The 14,055-nt window shown below is 43.5% G+C and overlaps 1 protein-coding gene across 1 annotated transcript in view; it reads left to right on the top strand.

Moving 5' to 3' along the window:
• Positions 1-1,061: 1,061 nt before the first annotated feature.
• Agps (alkylglycerone phosphate synthase) overlaps positions 1,062-14,055 on the top strand; it is a 92,239-nt gene continuing 79,245 nt past the window's right edge. Inside the window, exon 1 of the mRNA XM_038336678.2 lies at positions 1,062-1,357. Within this exon, the coding sequence (XP_038192606.1) occupies positions 1,062-1,357 (296 nt within the window). The remainder of the gene's footprint in view (positions 1,358-14,055) is intronic.

The raw sequence follows: 14,055 nt of genomic DNA, 5'->3' as shown, positions 1-14,055 counted from the left end.
CAAATAGGATGTCTTTATCAAACCCCTCCCTGCAGGGCTCAGGGATCTATCTAGAAGAGGAGGAATGATAGAAAGAGCCCAAGGATATAGATGATTCCAAAGAAACAGTGTCTTCCTGATGCAACAGGACAGATTCACATATGACCTCACAGAGACTGTGGCAGCACAATCAGGACTTTCAGAGGTTCAAGCCAGATGGGGTGCCAGAGCTGAGAGGGCAACCCCAACAAAGAAGCTATCTGAAATTAGTACCCAGTTGCAAAGGAAAAATTAGCTTCCTCCAGCGGAGTCTCACTGGGTATATTAATCACACTTCAGGGTAGGCTCCATGCCTAGGAGGCCAATGCAAAGCAAACTCAGAGGTATTTTTGCCGACGACACCTTTTCAAGGAGAGAAACCATTAGCCTGAGGACTGTATAAAAATACACCTCAGGGTAGGCAAGATGGTTCTGTGGGTAAAGGCACTTGCCACCAACCTTGACAACCCACGCTTGATGTCCAGGGCTCGAATGGTGGAGGGAGGCTACTGGAAGTTGTCATCTGACCTCCACATGAGCGCTGAGCGCAGGGCTCATCACTCAGTAGGTGATGGGAAATGAGACTGAGCGAGACACTGGCTCTATAGGTTAGAGGATCGGTTTTGACCTAGTAGGCCAGGTAGAGTGGTCTACCAGGAAACGCAGGCCTGGCTCTATTGCCAGGTTAGCAGCACCACCGGTGGCCCACTATTCAAGCGCCCAGGCGTCAGTCCCAGGAAATAACCCTCCAGGCGCTCGGGCTACTTCCAGGACGCCACACCCACAGGTTTGCCGGCTGCGGGGGTGTCGTGTGGTTTGGCTCGTATCCTGCCCCTCTGGGCCAATCCCGTGTGCGCTGGAACTAACCTGCTCACCCCGGCAGGTGCGCCAAGCCGAGGCTTGCAGGGGCCATGCGGAGGGCGTGGTCGAGGCGGGGCGGGGCGGGGCGAGGAGGCGGTGGGCGGGGACAGAGCCCGTGAAGCGCCAGGCGCAAGGCCCCTGCCGCCAGTCGCCGCGGTGGCTGCCGGGATGCGCCGCAGCGAATGGTCGCGCGGGGCGCTGCTCTGAGTGACCTTTCACCCGCGCCCAGCGGCCTCGGGCGGCGGCACAAGGCGGAAACCATGGCGGAGGCGGCGGGCGAGGCGGGCGCGAGCGAGCGGGACCCAGACGCGGGCCGCGCGCGCCGGCGGCTGCGGGTTTTGTCGGGCCATCTGCTGGGCCGGCCCCAGGAGGCTCCGAGTACCAATGAGTGTAAAGCGCGGAGAGCCGCGTCGGCGGCCGGGGCGTCGCCCGCCGCCACTCCCGCCGCGCCGGAGTCGGGCACCATCCCCAAGAAGCGGTGAGTAGCGGGCCGGGGAAGGAGCTGGCGGCGGGAGGCCGCACGAGGCCTGGGCTGAGGGAGAGGAGGGCACTGGAGTGGGCAAGGAGTTGACACGGTGGGCGGAAGGCATCCCAGTCCCTGCGCGTACATCAGCTCGCGGACGGAGAGTGGACCAGACGCGGGGCTCTGTCTGGAGGGGGCGGCATGGGTTGCCTGATTTTGGTCCCTTTGACCGTAACGCGTTTCATGACCTCGTATAGAGAAGAATTTAGAGGGATTCCTATTCTTGGTTTTTGATGGTAGAAACTCATTCTCTGTCATTGAAGATCTTTGGACGGGTACCGGGGGCTTTCTTAATTCTTAATCTATGATGAGGAGGTTTAGATTTCCATTAGATAATTAGATTTTTGCTAATTCTCAAAAGCCTGGGAGCGGGATGAAGTGGGGTCAGGATCATTGATACTCCGGGAAAAGGCACTGAGTGGCTTCTGTGGGGGAGGCTACCACTTCCTTATGGGAATGGGTTGTAACTTCAGAGAGGAAACTGGCGAGTAAGGTGCAGCAGACTGCAAGCATTAGTTACTTAAGAGCTGGAACGTCTACCTACTGCTCTCTGTAAGAAGAGACCTACTGCTCTCTGTAAGAAGCTAAAAGACAAGCGTCTGGCTGAGGAGTGTTGATGAAATCCCAAGACCTTTGGAGGAAATCTCCCGTCTCGGATGGAAGATGTTGCAAGATGGTGTTTTCTGTGATCATCTGTTTGGAGGAACTTGGAGAATGAAAGACGATTTTGCTAACTTTAATGGGTACTTTCAAAGTACTGGGGATGGCGCTAAATCTGTTACTTCTTCCTAAGCTATTAGGTAGGTGCTGTAGTCTCTCATTTTACAGATGAAGAAATTAAAAAAAAAGAGAGAAGTCTGCTGCAGGTACAGGTGCCTGTATGACAGGTTGGACATCAAAAACCAATCAACTGCTTCTTTAATTCACCCCTTGTAAGTCCTTACTGCATACACACTGCACTAGAAATGCGGAGATTCTGAAATACACTGTTCGCTGTAAGACCCTAAAGTAATATATGTAAGAAATTTAGCTAGTAATTGAAACATGGTCATTTAGCCCAGTTTTGAGTGTGTAATTCTTAGGATAAAGACTTTCTTAAGTTAGGGTTCTTATGTGTAAATCTTGAAGTTTGTATTGAAAATAGCCCACCGGGGAGGAACAGTGTTCATAGTAGATAAACAGAATGGTCCAGGTCAGGAAAGAACAAGACTATGGAACTGCTGGGGTTCATGTGGCATAAAGGTGAGAAGGACAAGGGGTGAAGGTTTGAGAGGGGAAACTGGTTTCAGGGTATGTGGAGCAAAGCATTAGGTTTATTTTTTAGTAAGGGCACCCTGGAGTGGAAGTGAAAGTTTGTTTGGCAGTATAGTAATGACTGGAAGCAGACCTGGGTTTGAATTCCATTAGGGCCTTTTCTACTTGTAAACTGTCAGTCTCTCTCAGCGCTTCTGTCTCCTTACCTGGAGGTGTTGGTGCACACCTTTAGTTCCAGCATTTGGGAGGCAGAGACTCGTGCCTCTGTGAGTTTGAGGCTAGCCTGGTCTACATAGTAAAAGAGACCCTGACTCAGACTCAGAAAACAAAACCAAAGGGGCTGGAGAGATGGCTCAGCAGTTAAGAGCACTGTCTGTTCTTCCAGATGGTCCAGGTTCAATTCTACATGGCACTCACAACTGTCTGTAAGTCCAGGAATCTAACATCCTCATACAGCCATGTATGTGCAGGCAAAGCATCAGTTACATAAAATAAGAATAAATAAATCATTACAAAATGTTTAAAAAAACTAAACCAGGAAGAACCAATTCCTGCCTTGTGTTTTGCTTTGGAAACAGAAAAATGAATCTAAACTATGAAATGCTTAGTGCACTGCCTATGCTAATGCTGCACAAGCTCTCAACAAATAGCTGTAGCTGTCCTTGTGTCTGAAGACAGTGGTTATGAATCTCGTACCTTAATCAATAATGCTGGAACTCTGAACTAAGGAAAACTATTTGAAAATGGTGAGGAGGTACATTTTCCAGAATTTGGTTATTTGGTAGTAGGAGGGTAAAATTGAGGGTCATATGTCACCTCTGGTTTCATTGAAGTTACAGGGTTTAAAATTCATTTTTTCCCCAATGGCTTCATATGCATAGATATTTTCTCATTTGCATGCTTTTGTGTGATAAAACATTTATATATACACTTATTAAGTAGGCAGGGCAGGTTTCCTTAGGACTGAATTTAGTGGCCTTTATCTTAGGCATTTAGAGAAGAGATAGCAATCAATGCTCTGAGGTAATGGATAAGATGTCTTAAGACCGAGGATAACTGCTCTGGGATGGGTGTAGTCCTTGTGCGGCTGTCAGAGACTGAAGTTGTTGGTAGCCTAGGCAAAACTGCAGCCCATTTATGGCATAGGGTGTAGCTGGTGAGGAGCTCAGGGCTAGCTGGATAGTGGTAACATCTATATGTGCAGAACTACTCTGAAGTTTAATCAGAATGCTTGCATTTGACTGAGTGCATAACACAATATTGCCTTGTATTAAGGGTAACAAAAAATCATGTCTTAGATGAAGCATCAGAAACTTTGGAGTGTGATCATTCTACTTGATTATTGTTCGCTGGGAAACCCAGGTCTTCTTTCCACTTTCTGCTACTTAGCTGAGTCTCAACATCTGTAGCAACAAGAACTGAGCCTAAGGGGAAGGTGAATTTTTGGAGCCAGAGGAATCTAGGTATATACCCAGCAAGATGCGATTACAGATGTGCTGGGTGGTTTTGGAGTCTTCAGTGATTTGCATAGTACTCCTCTTTCCTTACTCTGGGTGGTGGTGTTGGTTGTCACTGTTTTATTTCATGGAGCAGTGACTTCTTAATACTTCCTGCTTTCATCTTGCAGAATAGTCATGCATATATTAATTTAGTGACTATCTGCAGATAAATTGCTTTATAACAAGGGCTGTGCTAGGTTAGCGATAAAGCCCTGGTCTTTAAGAACTCGCAATCTAGGAAGAGATTACAAGTTCCAGTAATGTAATTAGCGCTAGTGTAGACAAAGTTATAGATGTAGCACAAAGGAGAGAAATCTCTGGGCTTAGATTCTTCCTGAAAAAGGTTTGAAAAATATTGTTGATACTTTGGTGGCTTGATTGGATGGTGAGGAAAGTTTGTTATGGCAAAGCAAGGGCCGCGGAAGTACATGTTGTGTTTAGGTGACAGTTGCGCATTGGTACAGATGGGAATAAAAACAGAAAGGCGATGGCAGCCCTGAAGGCTTTGGCTTATATATAATCGGGCCATTCATTCATGACAGTAGCATACAAGAGTACACAAAGCTGTGTCCTTATGAAACTTAGATTCCAGTTGGAGTAGAGATAGTGGACAAGCAATAATAGCATGTGAGGTGGTAATAGACACAGTAAAGAAACAGCTAAAGGCTGGTAAATGGAGGAGCCTGCAAGATAAGCTGGGCAGTGACTGGTTTGGATTTGGTCATTAGTTGCTGGCACTAAGAATGAGTTGCAGTGAGGACATGGCATCTTGCAAACAAGGCAAGGGCTCCATTCTTGAGCTACAGTCCCAATCTACATGTGTCATTCTTTAAATAGTATTATGCAAGAGTAGGGGAGGTAGCTCAGTTGGTAAAATGTTTGCCCCCCAAACATGAGGACATGTGTTTGAGTCACAGCATCCTTGTAAAAAAAAGTCAGATGTTGTGATGTATGTATAATTTCATTGCAAGTGAGGTGGAAGCAGGTGGCTCCCAGCAGCTTGTTGGCCAGACCTGAGCCCCTTTGAGTTCTAGGACAATGAGAAATGCTGTCTCAGGAGGAAAAACGGTGAGCAGTTCTGAAGACCAACCTTGGAGGTATTAACATGTATCACAACTTTGGTGCATATTCTTCCGAGCCTGAGTTAACTTCTTGCAGATGATGTTTAGGAAGGCAGCCCACAGTGTCATTTCTGTAGCATAGGCTATGTGGACATGTTGGGTGCCATATTTAGATAGAGACTGCACTTTAGATCCCAGCCACCCAGACCCAAATAATCACACAGAAACTATATTAATTACAACACTGTTTGGCCAATAGCTTAGGTGTATTTCTAGCTACCTCTTATATCTTAAATTAACCCATTTTTACATTTTTATTAATCTGTGAATCACCACAATGCTGTGGCCTACCAGTAAGTTTCTGGCATCTTTCTCCTTTGGCAGCTACATGGCATCTCTCTGACTTTACTTAATCTTTCTCTGTATCTCTCCAGATTTCCTGCTTGGCTTTACTCTGCTAAGCCATTGGCCGAAACAGCTTTATTTATTATCCAAGAAAAGCAGCTCATGTACAGGACATTCCACATCAACAACATTATTTGGAATAAGTAAAGCTTAATTTGGTAGTTATACCACATGAAGTAGCATGGTCTGAGTTCTGAGCTGGGAATCCTAGTGATGGTATTAATAGGAATTTTAATTTGAGTAAGTTAACTTCAAGGCACCATTTTAAAGCATATGCACATTACCTCATTTAAAAGCTTTGGGAAACAGGAGGTATTTTATGTTGGTTACAGGAAGTAGAAGCTCAGTTAATTTTGTTTGACTAATTAATGATAAGCATTTGTGAAATGAATGAAATGGTTTTTCAACTCTGGCCTCCTCTCAACCCATGTTCCTTTCCCTGTGCTGTTTCCTTGTTGCTACACCATGGTACTTATTCCCTGGGGTAAAGTTGTCAGGTTGTTCTCCATAGTGTGCTAAGCTTCAAACTGTTTGTGATGATAATAATTGAATACTGGCTTCTGTACTTTAGGTGTTGGTTTATGTTGTACTTAGTGACAAATTAGAAGTGTCCCATCTAAATGAAATTCAAAATTTAGGAAAATATAAACTGTGGTTTAAAAGGTAGCCTGGTTGCCTGCAAGTTAGCGAGTGAATTTTTGTGGGAGAAGGCAGTGTAAGAGAACAAGGAGAAATGTGGGAGAACCAAGGTTAGAGGAAAAGAGAAAAAGTTGTGGGGGACTTGCTGCCTGGTTAAACTGTTGTGGGCAAGAAACCTTGATGTCTTAATCTCTCTGGTTTGCACATTGACATAAAGCAGACTTTCTCCAACTGTTCCTCTTGTCCACAGGTTATGGTAGAGCCATCTACGCCAGGTTCACCTAGTAAGAGTATCTGGGAGGAAATTCAGTGATCAACTTTTAGACTACAGAGAAATAGAATGCTGTTACAGGAACACGAGATACTTTATATGTCTTTAAAAGCAGATATTATTCCTTTATTTTCTCATTATTGAAGAGATTTCTGCTGCTTATGAGATTAGTATGTTAATTTCAACCCTCAGCTAACCCAGAGGATCTCGAGCAGAGTCAACCCTTTGGAGCACAGTGATTGCTCCCCCTCTTTTCTCTGTTGTATTCTCAGGGTAATAGTTCATCGTGTCTTTCCCAGTGCCTGAGATCAGAATCAGCTGAGTGATAACACAAGACACAAACAGAAATAAAAATGGTGGTTGGAGAAGTGGCTCAGTGGTTAAGAGTATTTGCTGTTCTTGCAGAGGACCTGAGGGTCCACAGCACCCTCATGGTGGTTCACAACTATCTGTAACTATCACAACTCCAGTCCAAGAGGATTTGACACCCTTTTCTGGCTTTTGATGGGACCAGGCATTCATGTGGTACACATAATAATGCAGACAAACCAGGGGTTGAACTCAGGTTACAGACCTTGCATGACAAGCGTCTTTATTCTCTGAGCCATCTTGTCAATTCCTGAGTTGAATTTTTAAAAAATATTTATTTATTTATTATGTATACAGTATTATGTCTGTGTGTATGCCTACAGGCCAGAAGAGGGCACCAGATTCTATTACAGATGGTTGTGAGCCACCATGTGGTTGCTGGGAACCAAACTCAGGACCTTTGGAAGAGCAGGCAATGCTCTCAACCTCTGAGCCATCTCTCCAGCCCCCTGAGTTGAATTTTTAATCAATAACCTTAAATATGCTTGCAGTGTTTAAGTATATTTATTAACTTACAAGATTTCAGCTAAAATTTCAAGTCTAAATCTGTTTCCCAAGTATACATTTTAATTTTGAGTTACAGGCAAGTCATTATTATTGGCCATAGTCTTAAGCTTCATAAGCATATAAAAGATTAGGCCGGGTGGTGGTGGTGCACGCCTTTAATCCCAGCGCTCAGGAGGCAGAGGCAGGTGGATTTCTGTGATTTTGAGGTCAGCCTGGTCTACAAGAACTAGTTCCAGCACAGGCTCCAAAGCTACAGAGAAACCCTGTTTGAAAAAACCAAAAGTCAAAAAAAAAAAAAAAATCAGAGTTTTGCATAGTTTTCTTAAAATAGACCATCAACTCTTCCTTTGATTCTTAAGCATTTGTATAGTTAACATTGGATTTTTGGTACTAGAGTATGCTTACTTAATAAGGAAAACTTACCTTTCCAGTAACTCAGTTACTATTGATGAATGTTCTGCTTTCTAGCTGAGATTTGGAGCTGTAGATATCATCTTGTCATTCACTGTAGAAAAGCAGTGCGAGGATCCGAGAGATGAATCAGTGGTTAAGAGCACTGACTTCTCTTCCAGAGGTCCTGAGTTCAATTCCCAGCAACCACATGGGGGCTCACAAACATCTGTAATGAGATCTGGTGCCCTCTTCTGGCCTGCAGGTAGAACACTGTACACATAATAAATAAAATCTTAAAAAAACAAAACAAAACTGCTGTGTGAATACATGGATGTATTCTTGTAGCATGCTTGAAGTTACTAATCAGGAGTTTTGATCCGGATACCAGTCCTGTTCTTGCCACTACCTCACTGGAACTCTCAGCTCTTTATAGTTACTCAGTTAGAGGTTTCGTATCAACTGGGGCAGTGTTTATGTATTCTAAGGCCTTAGAATAAAGCAATATGAATTACCTGATTGATAGACTTTACAGGGCCTGCTCAGACTCTGCATTTCTTCTAACAGGGCATGAACTCTACTGGAATCCAGCTTCAGGGCTATTAAAATACCACCTAATTAGCCATGGTTTTATACGATTGGTAGCTTCTTAATAAAAGGAAATCTAGTGCTTAGGTACACGTATTGATTGGGCTTGATTTTCTTTTTCTAATTTTTTTTGTTTGTTTTTTTGTTTTTCGAGACAGGGTTTCTCTGTGTTGCAGTCCTAGCTCTTAGCTGTCCTGGAACTAGCTTTTTTTTTTTTTTTTTTTTTTGGTTTTTCGAGACAGGGTTTCTCTGCAGCTTTTTTAGAGCCTGTCCTGGAACTAGCTCTTGTAGACCAGGCTGGCCTCGAACTCATAGAGATCTGTCTGCCTCTGCCTCCCGAGTGCTGGGATTAAAGGCATGTCACCAACACCAGGATTAGGTTTTTTTTTTTTTTTTTTTTTTTTTTTTTTTGAGACAGGGTTTCTCTGTGGCTTTGGAGCCTGTCCTGGAACTAGCTCTTGTAGACCAGGCTGGTCTCGAACTCACGTATTGGTTTGAGTTAGATGAAACAGAAAGATGAATTTATTATTATTAGTTTTAATTATTTTGTGTATGTATTCAGGGAATTGAAGCCAGGACATTGAGCATGTTAGATACGTGCTACACCACTGAATCATATCCCTAGTCCTTAATTCATTCTTCTACGTATGTATTAATGTTTTCTTTAGACTTTCACCAGTCTTGTAGGGGACTTTTCAGGTGATATTTCTTCTAAGACTCATTTTAATATTGATAATTATTGGCTGATTCTAAGTGATTCTATGTAAATGTCTTGCTGATTTCTCCAACTCTGCACACATGAGCTATGTTTGGTTATTAGTTTTCATTCCCCAAATGCCACTGTTTCTCTTTACTTTTTTCATTATTTGGATGCTTCAACCCAACATGTCTCCTACCAGCATTGAGCTCCATCCCCACCCTTCATGCATTCTGATGGAGCAGATACATTTCTTTAACTGTCTCACAAAATACTTACCTTCACTGACACCAACTCAGATAAAATTTTGATTTTTCCAATGCTGGGGTCAAATCTAGAGCCTTGTCAGTGGTCTCTGTAGCTGGGTTTTCATTTTTTTTATTATATATATCTTTTAAAAATGATTTCCATTCCATTATGAGACCAGTATGTGCTCAGGGAAACTGAGTGCTGCATGGTGGTGCTGTGCTAACTTCTAACATTGCACAAGTTATTGGCAGATAGATACGGTGTCGAGGATGTAATAAATTTTATAATCATTGTGTGCAGAGGGAGTCATAAATCTTTGAGAACGATAGAAGAAGCATTTCAGAAGAACTGTTCCCTGCATTAGTAGTTCTCGAGGGAGAGAGGGCATTTCGGAGAAGAGACATGGAACAGGTACAAAGATAAGCTGCCATAAAAGGTCATGATGTCCTAGGAGTGGTGCTAAGGTTTTTGTGCCTGGGAATAGCTGGAGAGCGAGCAGTCTTTAAAGATGTTGTTGTTGTTTTGCTGCATGGGTGTTTTGACTGCATGCACATCTGTGTGCCTTGCACAGGGTGCCTACAGAGGCAAGTGGAAGCAGTTTGAAGGCAGAATATAGATTTGCACATTTGTTTACTGATAGTTCTCATTGATGCTGCTTGCTTTTTGCTGTTGCCTGTAACTTTCCTGTTTAGCTTTATGCTTAGTCACGTGGATGTGAAAATCCTTAATGCTTTTCTACCTCTGCTTAGCTGTAGTCTCTACCATCTCCCAGAGAACGCTTGGAATGCATGGAAGTTGCATGCCACCCCAGTGAAGCCACCTACTTTCAGCTAGAAAGGAGCACTGTTTGCCCATTGCTTTAGACTACTTGGTACTTACTGTGGCCGTAGTTAGTGCTAGAACCAGGTGATCAACTTTCTCACTTTGCTGTGTGATTACTTTGCTTACAAAGTTAATGTGGAGAACCATGCAGTGGAGTTAAAACAAAGATCTCGTGATGTTTTAAGTAAGTTTACCATTTTATTTCATAGCTGTTCTGGGGACATGAGGCCAGAGCTGTAGTTTGCATACTTCTGAATCCTAGTGTGTCAGGTATTGTGAGTGGACCTGGACCTGGTGTAAAGACAGCTATATTCCTGAACAAAGAAGGAAATAGATCCTGATTGTAAACCTCCTAGTTTACAGAATGATGTAACACCATGGGACTATTGAGTGGATGTGGTAGAAAGTAGTGAAAACCCAGCTGGACTAAGAGTAGAGAGGGACTCAGTGGCAACAACACACTTGCAATAGAGGAGACAAACGACTAACAGCCGCCACCTCTGCACCGGGAGGTTGGGTGGTACTGAAGAGCAGACCCCGGCAGTTCTGTGTTGCAGGCCATTGTCAGGATCATGGGCATCACACTCACCAGGGATATGTATCTTTGTTCTCATTAGAAATTCTTGGTGGTTCTGAGGAGCCATGGCTCATTGTTGCCACTCTGTGAAATGTTTACCATGCATACTTGGACTTTGGATAAATATTCCTGTGCTAGAGGCAAATTAATTGATTAAAAAATTTAAAATTTTGTGCTTATAAGACTAACATGTAGCCGGGTGGTGGTGGCACATGCCTTTAATTCTAGCTCTTGGGAGGCAGAGGCAGGCGGATCTCTGTGAGTTCTAGGCCAGCCTGGTGTACAAGAGCTAGTTCCAGGACAGGCTTCAAAACTACAGGGAAACCCTGTCTCAAAAAAACCAAAAATAAATAGATAGATAGATAGATAGATAGATAGATAGATAGATAGATAGATAGATAGATAGATAGATAAAAAGACTAACATGTATAAAACTAGGAAAAGTTGTATAATAGATAATATTTACTAAGATTTAGCTAAAAATTCCTTTGGAGATCTGTGAGCCCCCTGCCTGGGAAGCACATCTGTAGTCCGTTACCATTTCCCCCTTTCCACTTCCCTGGTGTTCCCGTTCATTGCTGAACTCCACGTAGGTGAGTGCAGTGGGCTTTTGTTTTCTTTCTTTCAGTGCTAATCTGTGGATTTGGAAAAGGCTGGTGAGAGCAAGTTGATTTTATAGCACTGACCTTAAGTATGATCTTCCTTATTCAGTAGATGAGCCTTCTGCTCTTGACTTCTGCTTAGGCCCTAAAGCAGTGTTTTCCTGTGTGGATGACGCTACTGGAAAATCCTAGGAGTGCTTCTTCAAAATGTGGATTCTAAGCTCCCACTGCCAGACATTCTAGTCATAGGTTAGGTGTAGGGGTGATTTGTAGTGATGTTCCTGCCACCCAGCTCCCAGCCGCCTTGCTAGCTTATGCCCCAAATTAACAACACACAGACTATATTCATTTAAACATGCCTGGCCCATTAGTTCCCACCTCTTATTAGCTAATTCTCACATCTTGCTTTAACCCATATTTAGTCATGTGTGTAGCACCACAAGGTGTTGGCTTACTGGGAAAGATTCAGCATGTCTGACCTGGTGGCTGGCTCCATGGTATCTGCCCCAGAGAGGAGAGGCATGGTGATTGACTAACTTTCCTTCTTCCCAGCTTTCTGTTCTGTCTACATCTGTCTAAATCCTGCCCTATCAAAAGCCAAGGCAGTTTCTTTATTAACCAATGAGAGTCCTCCATCAGTTAGGTTTACGGTGGCATCTAGAACTATGCAATTAAAGTGAGCAACGTTCATATAGCTGGTGTGAGTGAGTCCTCTAACAGTGTGTTTGTGCCCATGTCCATGAAGAAGATATTGGGTGTCTTTCTCTATTGCTGTCCACTTTACTGCCTCGAGACAGGGTCTCCTAATCCACATTTTCCACCCTCAGTGTTGGGATACAGGCATACCACCATTCCTGGCTTTTATGTGGATGCTGGGAAACTGAATTCAGGTTCTTGCCTTCACAACGAGTACACTTTTCTGCTATGCCATCTCCTAAGTCCCTGTTCCAAGCTTTGTGAGGCTCATTCCCCTCTCCCTTTGGGTTCCTGGAAGCAAAAATAACAATCTCAACTACCTGTTATCAAGCAGAAGGAATGCTGCTGATTATTACTAATATTGTAGGTAAAAAAGGAACAGCTTTCTATAGCAAGAATACTGACAATATCAAGTAATATAATGTTCAGTTTTGTCCGTTTTAGGCCTTTGCTTGGATGGGTGGTCTGACCCTGAAGGACAGCTTTCAAAGAGAACTAGGGCTTGATATTTGTAGTGACTGGCTTGCCGAGGTGTGACGACAACTCTATTTTGTTCAGCTTTACAGTTTATACAGAACTGCATGACTCTTTCAGAAGGCCTTTGCTCATTTACTGAGTCGTCAGTTCAGGAAACTTAAGATCCAGTTCCTTTCCCAGTTGCTAGATCAGGAAACGAGGGGGAGCAGTTGAAGTCAATTAGATATTCCAGTTGGTACTGGAGAAGACTGAGAGTCTTTCCAGAATCATTAGGTGGGTTAGATTAAAAGCAGACAGTGAAGGAGAAAAGAGCCATGGAAGCACAGTTGAGGGAACACAAGGAGAATCTATATGGTCTCCTTCCTTAGCTGGCAGTTTCTGATGCTGATTTGGGTTGTTTTCAGGATAGAGTAAGTTACTTGTACCCTTTTAGGTCTTTACAAGGTAGGTGCCAAACTTGTATAGGAGTGGGTAGGCTCTAGGCCAAGGTATGCTTGACTAAGACTTGTATTTAAATTTCCAGAGACACTCAAACACCAATATAATTTTAATTGGCAGAATCTGGGGTGGTAGTTAAGAACAGTGCTGGCATAGGGCCTGGTGCGCCTGGGACTTGCCACATTGTTGTTTCAGTTGGAAAGGCTGCTGTTGCCTTACCTACTCCAGCTTTCTCTCCTAGACCCCCTCCTTGTTTCTTTGTCTATAAGAATGTCCCCTGTGTTTCCTTTTGCTTTTATTTTAGACACAGTTTTCAACCCTTGATCTAACCCTGCAAACTATAAAAGGTTTTCACTGTGGAGAGTTAAATGCGTATTTTGGTTTGTTGTATGTTGAACTTGTGATTGTAACATACTTCTGTTTTTTATTTTTCCTCATTTTTATTAAAAAATTCCATCTCCTGCCCTCCTCCTCCTCCTTCCCTCCCCTCCCCTTTACCCATACTCCCACTCCCTCCCTCTCCAGGCCAAAGAGCCATCAGGGTTCCTTACACTATGTTAAGTCCAACATACTTCTGTTTTTAAAATGATGCTAGAAACTCCTTTTTTAAGCTGGGCGGTAGTGGCACTTGGGAGGCAGAGGCAGGCAGATCTCTGTGAGTTTGAGACCAGCCTGGTCTACAAGAGCTAGTTCCAGGACAGGCTCCAAAGCTACAAAGAAACCCTGTCTCAAAAAACCAAAAAAACAAAAACAAAACAAAACAAAAAAACCAAATCAAAACAAAAAGTTTGAGAGAGTTTGGGAAGTAATTCTAGACACAGAAGAACATAGTTAAGCACAGCTTCTTGGCAGCATCATTTTCTTGGGTGGGCTCTGTTGGCTAGAAGCAAGCACATTTCATTTAAGAGAGGCTTCCTGACTCAGCTTTAGCTGCAAATACCTTGCAGCTGTTTTAAGAGGATTTGCCAGCAAACACTTAAATTGTGTTTATGAATAGTCGACAGCATGCTTCTTGGTGGTGGCAGGGACCTTGAAACACCATAGAGTTGTGACAATAAACATGGCTTCAGCCAGTACCACTACTATGAGGCTAGACTCTCAGAAAGCTAAGG

The sequence above is a fragment of the Arvicola amphibius genome, chromosome 7 (genome assembly GCF_903992535.2).
Source record: "Arvicola amphibius chromosome 7, mArvAmp1.2, whole genome shotgun sequence".
Lineage (NCBI taxonomy): Eukaryota > Metazoa > Chordata > Mammalia > Rodentia > Cricetidae > Arvicola > Arvicola amphibius.
This window is presented reverse-complemented; position numbering and strand designations above follow the sequence as displayed.